Source organism: Cupressus sempervirens, chromosome 1, assembly GCF_028749045.1.
Source record: "Cupressus sempervirens isolate cs-2001-9-10 chromosome 1, ASM2874904v1, whole genome shotgun sequence".
NCBI lineage: Eukaryota > Viridiplantae > Streptophyta > Pinopsida > Cupressales > Cupressaceae > Cupressus > Cupressus sempervirens.
The window spans coordinates 742,153,858-742,163,755 of record NC_143118.1 but is presented as its reverse complement, the minus strand read 5'-3'; the positions used below and the strand labels follow the sequence as shown (position 1 = coordinate 742,163,755).

At 33.7% G+C, this 9,898-nt stretch overlaps 1 protein-coding gene across 1 annotated transcript; it reads right to left on the bottom strand.

Moving 5' to 3' along the window:
- Window positions 1-4,861: 4,861 nt before the first annotated feature.
- On the bottom strand, window positions 4,862-7,193 carry LOC149580043 (GDSL esterase/lipase At2g42990-like). Its single transcript, XM_089803224.1, has 5 exons — window positions 6,932-7,193; window positions 5,782-5,900; window positions 5,421-5,663; window positions 5,081-5,290; window positions 4,862-4,930 (listed from the first exon to the last, which is right to left on the bottom strand). Exons 1-5 carry the CDS (start codon window positions 7,191-7,193, stop codon window positions 4,862-4,864), a joined length of 903 nt encoding a protein of 300 aa, XP_089659350.1.
- Window positions 7,194-9,898: the final 2,705 nt, after the last annotated feature.

The window sequence follows — 9,898 nt, the reverse complement described above, 5'->3', positions numbered from 1 at the left end:
AGTGCTATCAACATACCAAAGAACCCTATAATGCATGCAAAAACCAAACACATTGCAATCAAGTATCACTATGTAAGAGAGTTGGTGGAAGACAAACAAATGAAGATGGAATATGTTATCTCAAAGGAATAGATTGCTGACATCTTCACAAAAGCACTACCTAAAGATACTTTTGAGTATCTTAGCTGTAAGTTAGAGGTGATACCTCTAGCTAAGGCTACTTAAAGAAAAAGCAAGACTGCATTGTATCAAATGAGCTGAATGTTGAAGATTTAAGACAGTGATGCAAAGGATATTTTCTTTAGGATTCATGCCTGAAGTAGTAGAAGTGTTGAAGTTCAAAATTAGTCACAAGCAAGGTGACAAATGGAGAAACAGAATAAACCTAAAAAAACTATACTTGCATACCAAAATGCTAATATGTCTTTGGCATTGTTGTCAAAGAGGGAGAAATAGTAGAAAATTGATCAACAAGAGAAGTTGTGAGAAACTAATCACATGCTGATGATCTGGTGATCATAAGTATGAGGGAAATACTAATCAAATGAGAATAAAGGGAGAAATTGATAGACATAATTAGAAGTTTATCAGAACAGCAAAAGAGGGAGAAGCATAAATGAAGCAATCAAAATAGTAGAAGGAGATGTGAAGTTATAGTTTACTTTTTGGCATTTGACTTACTATTCTAACCTACTAAGCTTGTGGTTGAATAGTTTAGTCTGATGGTTGATCAGTTTTGTTTTCCATCAATGCCAAAGAGGGAGATTGATGACAATCTTATTGAAAAAGCTCATTTGTTGAAGATCAAAAAGGGAGATTATTGTAAAGAAGGAAGTTTTTTGTTAAAAGAATGTTTTCAATCATTGTTTTGTCATTGATGTCAAACCTGCTATTTGTAGGAATGACATTTTCTTATAAGATCCAAGTACTATCACTTAGTTGATTGATGAAGAGGATTTGATCAACAAGATGTAAGAAGAGCACCTAAGGGAAAGGTTGAGTTATGATGTTGTAATGAAGTGCAAGGATTAGTTAAGACAATGGTCAAATGATGTATTGAAGCAAAGCTTGAACTAAGATCATTAGTAGGTGCCGAGCAAGTTAGTTGAAGCTGAGCAAATTGTCAATTGGAGCCAAGTAATAGGAAATTTTAGTGTGTACCAAGTCATCTTTAGGTGCTGAGTAAAGATCAGGTGTCAAGCATCAAAAAATCCTAGTTGGTGCTGAGTGATCTTTATGTGTTGAGCATCAAGAAAAACACAGTTGATGCCGAGTAACACAGTATGTGCTGAGGATTAGTATTTCAATAATGTCAAGCTTCTACATTATTTTAAATGATGAAGATTCACCAAATCTAAGCCAACAAAGTGGTTACCTTGAATTTTGTGAACAAGTTGAAAGATAAGGATGATGAGCTGGTGGCCTAGAAATCTATGTAAACCATTTTTGGGGAAATTCTAAAGGATTATTCAAGAAGTTTCTAGAGGAAACAAAATATGGGTTAGATGCAATGAATCCTACATAATCCATACAAAGTGAAATTAAAGAATGGAAGAATCGAGTGTGAAAAGAACTCAAAGACTTATATTTAAGGAGTCATAGACCAAGAAGTAAAGAGTTGTTGATACTGTTGCTACTGAAGAGCCAATCTGTGAAGTAGTTAGAACGGTGTTAAGGAGGGGAAATCTAGGAGAAGGAAGAGCACATAGGCTCTACTTCTATAAGTGGTCATGAAGAGATGATTGCACTAGTACATTGAGCATGGAGACTCAAGGAGACTAAGCTTGAAAGGAGGGCAAGCTATCAGAGTTGCAGAGATTGAAGGCTAGGTAATGGTATGAGCTAAGAAGTGATCTAAGATCTGCAAGATAAGTTAAATGTTGTAGTCAAGTCAAGATTTTCTAATACTCTCTAGCAATTGTATTAGACCTAAAAAATCATATGGACTTATGTTGGTTTAATAGCCATTTGTAAATCCTTTGATAGGGTGGCATTCCAAGTGAATGTTCTAAAGTCCTTTAACCAAGCCCACTTCTAATAGGGTGGCTAAATCCTCTAACAATGTCACATTTAACAGTGTGTTGTAAGCCTTTAATAGGGCATCACTTCAGAAGAGTGAGAATGGAGTAGCATGTTACTAGTGGTTTTTTTCAAATTTGGTTTCCACATAAATCATAGTGTCATGTCTTGATTTCTTATGTGTTATGCTTGCATGTTGATTTACAGTAACTTGTTGATTAGAAAAGTTAAAGCTTGGATGAATGAATAGTTGAATGGGCTCATTATACTTAGTGAAAAGCTTGAATAAGACATTTGGACCTTGAATAACTAATTCACCCCACCCCCCCCCTTAGTTAGTCTAAAGCATTTCTAACATAACTATGTTTCCAAACTATCAAAGTTCTTAAGACCACTTTCCCAATTTCACAAGGATTCTTATAGAATCTTTGATACCACTTGATGTAGACGTAAGTGTGGTAGATGAATGGCCCAATTATAAACCCCTTCAATTTTGAAGATTGATTAGTATTTCCTAAATCCTCTATAAGGAAAAATAGTACTCAAATGACTCCAAGACTTCCTGGATGGATAGCATGATTGAATTCAATCAAAGAAAGATGGATTTAAAGGTTTTCAACACAATTTTGATTATCAGGCATCACCAAACACCTAAATCACCTCAAATAGCCCTCTAGGCCTAGTTGCCCCAATTAGGTCTCCAACGATAAAGAATCTTGATTTCCTCTCAAATTTCCCAAAGAACTAATTTAATTCTATATCTTTTTAAATACCCATTTAGCCATATTCTAATATATCAAAATGATTCCTAGCATTATTTTGGACCATACCCTACTATTGTTATATTGTTGCTCTAAAATGCATAAAAAGTGAGTAATTTAAGAAAGAAAATATAAGTTCTTTGCACTCCCTAGACTCTATACTCCAGAAAATCCCTTCTTAGGTACTAAATGTCACAAATCCATGAGGAATTAGGCCCAAAGCTTCTGCAACACCAAAAGCTCCAAATTGCTCATCAAAACCCTCTCAAACTAGGGCTTTCTAATTAAGTGTTGTCCAATACTTCTTAGAACAAAAAAGGGTCAATTCACCTTGTACAAGGTGTATCTAGACACCTTAAAACATAATACATTCCCCTCCTTCAAACAGATCCTCTACTACTATTTCATACCCACATCTCCATTCACCATTAACACTTCCTCCTTGAGTGATTACCTAAAAACAAACTCTCAACTGCACATGCCAATATTAAATATAATTGTACAAGTCAAGGATGAGTCATTCTATGAGAATTAACAATGTCATTCATGGAATGATCATCCATCCATTAGTTCTTATCAAAAACTAGTAAAATGAGCACTATTCCTAATGCTGTCGGCACAAGTTTGCAAAATCAGAGATCAATAAGTGACTTGAAAATAGTTAAAGTGGATTTTCATAGAGTAGAATGTCCAACAATGGTTAGAACATCAATTGATCACAACACTATATATATATATATATATATATATATATATATATATATATATATATATATATATATAGAGAGAGAGAGAGAGAGAGAGAGAGAGAGAGAGAGAGAGAGAGAGAGACACACACATGTATATATACAAGTGTGTGTAAGTGTATGTGTGTGTGTGTGTGTGTGTGTGTGTGTGTGTGTGTTGTATACACCTATATTATACACATATTCACAAGCCTATACATATTGTGTGAATGTTAGATGGATGCATGTGCATGTTTATATATTCACCTATATACATACATGTGCATACATATGCATAAATATATAAAATACATATGATATATAATATCATGAATATAACATGTTATAGAACATATTTTGGATAATTTTTGGCATGTTATATGTATTTGTGTGTGTGTGTGTGTGTACATATAAGAGATAAACATGAACATCCTTATATACATATTTGTATGTTATATGTATTCATCTGTATGTGTATGTACAAATATATATACACACACACACACACACACACTTATATATACACACAAACATACATACATGTGTGTGTGTGTGTGTGTGTGTGTGTGTGTGTGTAACTAAATAAAATTCTTATAATCTTTTGGATGTATTTCCTCCTTCACTAGCCTCTTGGTCTCCCATGGAGAGAGGGCAGGCCTTCTTTATATCATTAGCAATATTTGGAACATGGGATCCATCGATCATGTTATCCTTTAAAATATTGGGGGTAGTGAAGTCCTATAGATCTATTTGTACATCTTTATAGATATGTGTTAGTGGCTAGAGGCTCTACCCATTCCTTATAATATAATGAAAATAACCTTAAATGTAAAATGGTATCACTATTATCAACCGTTAATTAAACAATATATCTTTTTGAATCATAGAGCTATACAAACATAATTAAAAATAAAATATCATTAAATAAGGAAAATAATTATGAAGAGGTTACATATTTAGAAGTTTGTGTTCACCATTCTTAGGAATAATCAAAACCTGATCGTCCTAGAAATCAAGATATTTGTTTCTACTGTAATAAAACTATCGTATAGTCAGATGAAAATTTTGGCCTACGCTATCAAACCCACAGTCTCCCTACATGGAATACCACCAATGCCTAGCGTCCAATTACGGCAATTTTAAGCTATCATACGCCTAGAAAATGTAATGTACTCAGAAGACAACTTATGGATTTCATGCCATTACTAGGGTGGAAAGATTGAAAGGATGCATAATAGAGGAATCTCCACTCCATATTGCATTCGCGGAAATCTGAGCAGCTTTTTGTGTGGGATGACCCCAATCCCAAAACAAGTATTTGTCTGGATCCTTACAATATTGATTGGGGGGGGGTCGTCAATCCGCAATGCGTCGTCGCATTGAACGCTCCTGAACCACAGCAAGCCTTTTTCGTCTCCACAAATTCTACAACGCACATATTCAATCTATTAAAAGATGAAATTTCAATGTGCCAATTTAGCTTGTCAAAAATTATGAAAGAAGGACCCAAAAATGAAAAAAAAGGGTGGATGGATTCTTACCATATGATTCACCGTGAATTATCATGTCCATCACTTGAGTATAGGAATCAAGAAGAACGATAGAAGCTCCTTCTAAATTTTCATTTAAGTGGTCAACTAATTTTTTCAACAAGCTGTTATATTTTACACTCAAATCGTTTGCAGGAAAGAAACAATTGTATGAGAAGGTTCTTGCATAAGGAGTGCATCCGAGAGCAGGGACATTTGCAAGAAGAAACTTTCTTGCTCCAGAATTGTAAAGCCCCTAAGAAGTAACACATTTCAAATTTAGTTAATGTACAATTCCTAGTTTTTTCTAAAACTGAGTAAAATTAATCATAAATCGAATCCATTTTATTCCTAATGTTACTAAAACAAATTATTACGAGACATACTAATAAATGTTGATCGGATGCGTTGACAAGTTCTAATGATAATTGATCCATTGAAATTTGAAATGGTGGGCAGGTGAAGTAGTTGGCGATATCATTGCTCCCAATTGCAATACAAAACAAGGACTTGGCTATGAAGGCCTTGGCTTCCTCCTCTCCACCTGGGTGCTTAGATTCCCCTTCTTTAATAAACATACTAGAAATATTTCTAAAATTGTCTATTTGTTTACTCAAAGGCATAACATTCTGCATAAAGAAGACAATTCGCGTAAGGCTTTCTATTTGCATTTGCAGCAATTATCTAATGTTGCACTCATTGTCAATCTCCAAATGATTAAATAAATATGATACCGATCAAACATACCTTTGTTTCCCCTGTTGAGTTGAGTAATCCACTTCCTGCAGATGCAAAATTGATTCCATGTGAAAAGTTTTTGTGTTGTGATAGAAGTAGATCCGGAGAAGGTACACGTAACAAGGTACCTACAAAGACAGTAACACTAAAACATAATTTTTGATGATATTTAGTCATATTGTTATTATGATTTAAGTGTGTAATTTTTGAGTTAAATTCTGGACGGTTTAAAGATCACACACTAAGACTTCATTTCTAAACTAAAATTTAATTCTGTAGTTTTTGAGTCAAATTCCAGACTGTTTAAACATCACACACAGACTTCATTTGTGGGTTAAAAGTGTTAAATAGTAAATGTTGACTTTATTTGTAAAATTGATTTTTCCATTAGTGTGTGATGTTTAAGGGCGGTTGTCAAATCCATGACTCAAATTTGATGAGTAGTGATTCATATGAATCCATCTTTCATGAGAATAAGTGGAACACATAGCACCCATTGGATCTAGGTGATGCTCACAGAGGTGAAGCACCCAGACTTCATGAGAATAAATGGAACACATAACACTCATTGGATCTAGGTGATGCTCACAGAGGTGAAGCACCAGGAATTTCCAGGAGATCACCCATTCCTAGTATGTTTTTGAGTCAAAATCATGGCTCAAGTTTAATGGGTAGTGATTCACAGGAACCAAAATTTCATGAGAACAAGTGGAACATATGGCACTGATTGGATCTAGGCAATGCTCACAAAGGTGAAGCACCACAACTTCCCTGGATGTCAACCACCCCAGTACTATTCCAGCTTGAGCGCGCTCAACTAAAGAGTTTTTTCCCTAGTTAAATTGATTCTGCTTGCAATCCCATTTGCAAAACCTTCACCAAGTCTTGTACCTAATGAACGATTTATTGGAAAGCCCCTTGAGCTCATCAATTGATAAGTAGGAGATATTTTTCTCACTATTTCAAATTGTGATATTGCTATCAGAATTTAACTGTTTAATTTTGGAGTAAAACTAATTGAATCATTTTTCATGAGTATTAATTCACACAAATTCATCTCTTATAAGAATAAACAAAATACAGTTAAATCCATATCTAATACTTATCTTTATTATCTAACGAGGCCATCTGAAAACCGCTACTTAATCAAAATACATACCCATATAATCAAAAGTGACGAGGCCGTACGGTGTAAAGTTGGCACGCACTTCACAGTTTGGGATGAAGTTGTTATTCCCCGTATCTGCTAGTGAGTCTCCAAAAACAAACATTGCAGACACATATGGAGTTCCATCTGTTTCTGTTACAACTCTGTCAATGAAACACAGGAAGATAAAGCCAACCACTACTAAATTAAGCATTGGATTACCAATGTGAATTACCAGCTCCTTTTCGCAGATGAATTTACAAGAGGATGACATTTGACATTTGGGATCTTAAGGCGTCTTGTACCCATTATAAAGCTGCCGAAAGTTTTGGTGTCCAATAATTTTATATTCCCACTTATTATGTAGTAGTGTTACAATATTGGAAGCCTAACGAGAAGGTTACCAAGCAGCCGAACATATGGGCATCTAATCGTTTTAATATCATAGAGTTTAATCATTAAAATTAAGCAGCAATCATCCTCGATCTCTTTTGTAACGCTCCCGGATTTCGCAATACTAGAAATTGTTTTTTCTATCAAAATTGGTCATTCATCGGCTTAGTGAACTCAATCTCGAACGATGACTGATTTTTTCTTTTGGCCATCATCGAGCTCGCTTTGTTATTTACGAGATCTCGATCGATGGAGAGCAGACCGAAAATCAAAGTTTACTTAATGAATATCTATATTGCTATCATCTTGTGATCCCCGCGGACACTGTCTTGAAATCTATGTAAATTAACTTATTCTTATGAATAATTTTGGACCAAATAATATGAAGATAGCTATAATGGTAGATTGATTTTAGTGACTATAACGGAGACCGAATTATTCATGGTTGGAAATCTCCGTAATCAGCAACGAGTTTCAACAAAACATCAAAAGTCACTTTTTGTTGAATGAGACACAAATATCTACTGTGTTTGACATTTTTCATAGATTATTTGAAATATAAGTAAGCTGTATTGATCATGGCTTGGAGAGGTTCCTTTCACGTCATATAACTACATGTTGCATGTATTCACTGGATAAAATCGTATAGAAGTGAACGCTAAACATTAATATTTGTTCTATTTTAAAATTAATCTTTTAAAAAAAAAAAAAATTTAACATGTCAAATGTAATATAATTTTTGAAGTTCACAAGTAATATTATTTAATGTAAATAGAAACATTTCTAAATTTCAATAAATTGTCTTTCATTTTTCTTTTTTCAATAGAATCATGTTGTCATGACCCACTTTGTGTGATTCACATTTTGTAGGAAGTTGTCAATGTATTTTGACTTAGTCAATTAGGCCAATCAGCTTTTACTAGAGATTTCATGATGTTCACATCAAGTCGATATGTCATTCAACCTAGACTCTAGTCGAAGTGTAGATCCAGTATGTGATTACGTGATTTCATCTTCACGAGCTTTCTAATTTTTTAGACTTGATGAGTCAATGAGATGATCAACAATGTGAACATCTCCTTTCTTTTCATGATGTGTTGGATACATGATGGACAAAAATTATATATTTATCTATTGATGCTAGTTATGATGTGAAACAAATATAATGATGTTATAATTAAAGATGATCAGAGAATGACTCGTGTGTATTTTAAATTTACGTGAGATGTAATATTATCTCATATGCTATACTGACTCATTGACTTGTTGTGAGTGTCTATGTTTTTGCAAGAATGAGGGCGAGGGCATGGTCAAGGTAGATGAGGCTAGCTCCTTGATAGGGTTCATATGGGATCTCTTGGAGTATTTAGATACATACCTTAGGAATTTTTTTGTTTTATTGTGAATATGAGTTGCATCTTTTATCTTAATCTAATTGACTATGTCCTTGCTAAAATTTAGGAAGATTAACAATTTATTTGTGAAAAAATATTTTCATCATGAAAATACAAATTTTATGTTCTATTAGATAAGGTTAGGAATTTAATTTCATATACATCTCTCTATGTGTGTGTGTGTGTGTGTGTCTGTGCGTGTGTGTGTTGTATCTTATTTAGATAGATAGTGTCACTTTTGTATTGCATATATATTGTATAAAGAAGTGACCCAATTAGATAGTGTCAATTCTTTACAAGATCACTCATCTTTCTTTATGTGTCACTGCTTGTATATATATGTCTATGTATTGTACCTTATCTAATGGTGATGCAAGTGTATGTAGGTACTAGACATTGACTCCACTCAGCTACACAGGTTTGAGTGAGCCTAAAAATCTTTGACCTAGTTGATATTGAAAAGGAGATGGAACTACGATGACCCACCCTCATCTAGAAGATAGACAAAGAAAAGTAAACAAACACATATATAAGGGATCCTAGCTTACCTAGGTTAGCTTAGTATGAAATATTAAATAGAATATTATAAAAAGGTATTGAAAACATATTAATGAATTCAAAATAACATATATGGTATGGTACAAATCAACTATATACCTAATCTCCTAAGGACATTATATAGAACCTAAGAACATAGTTGATTAACAATTTTTTGGTAGATAGACCTTACCTTTTTTTGTGTTAAGATCGTGGGATGTTATCTTATAGTTTAACCTATGCATGAATTTGTAAAGTTGAGAAATTAAGGAGTACTACAAGTAACCTTATCTCCGAACCTAGTCCAAGAATACTTTGACTATCTTCAAAATCCTACTAATACATGGTAAGATAAGAGGGGTATTACATTCCTAAATGTTCAGAAACATTATATCTAAGATGATTATGATTAAGAGACAAAATATATGAAGGAGATGAGGTGGAAAATATTTATCTATATGAGGAAGAGACAAGAAGACAATTATTGTTGGTATGTTTGCTAGTCAAGTTGATACTGAACACATAAGAAGTGTGAAGTGAAGTAGTACGATGATGTTGATATGATGACTAGTAAGTGTGCAAGAGATATGGAAAGAATGGAAATGTATTCAAGGAATATGAGTTGCTAATTCTAATAGATAAGTTAATCTTACTA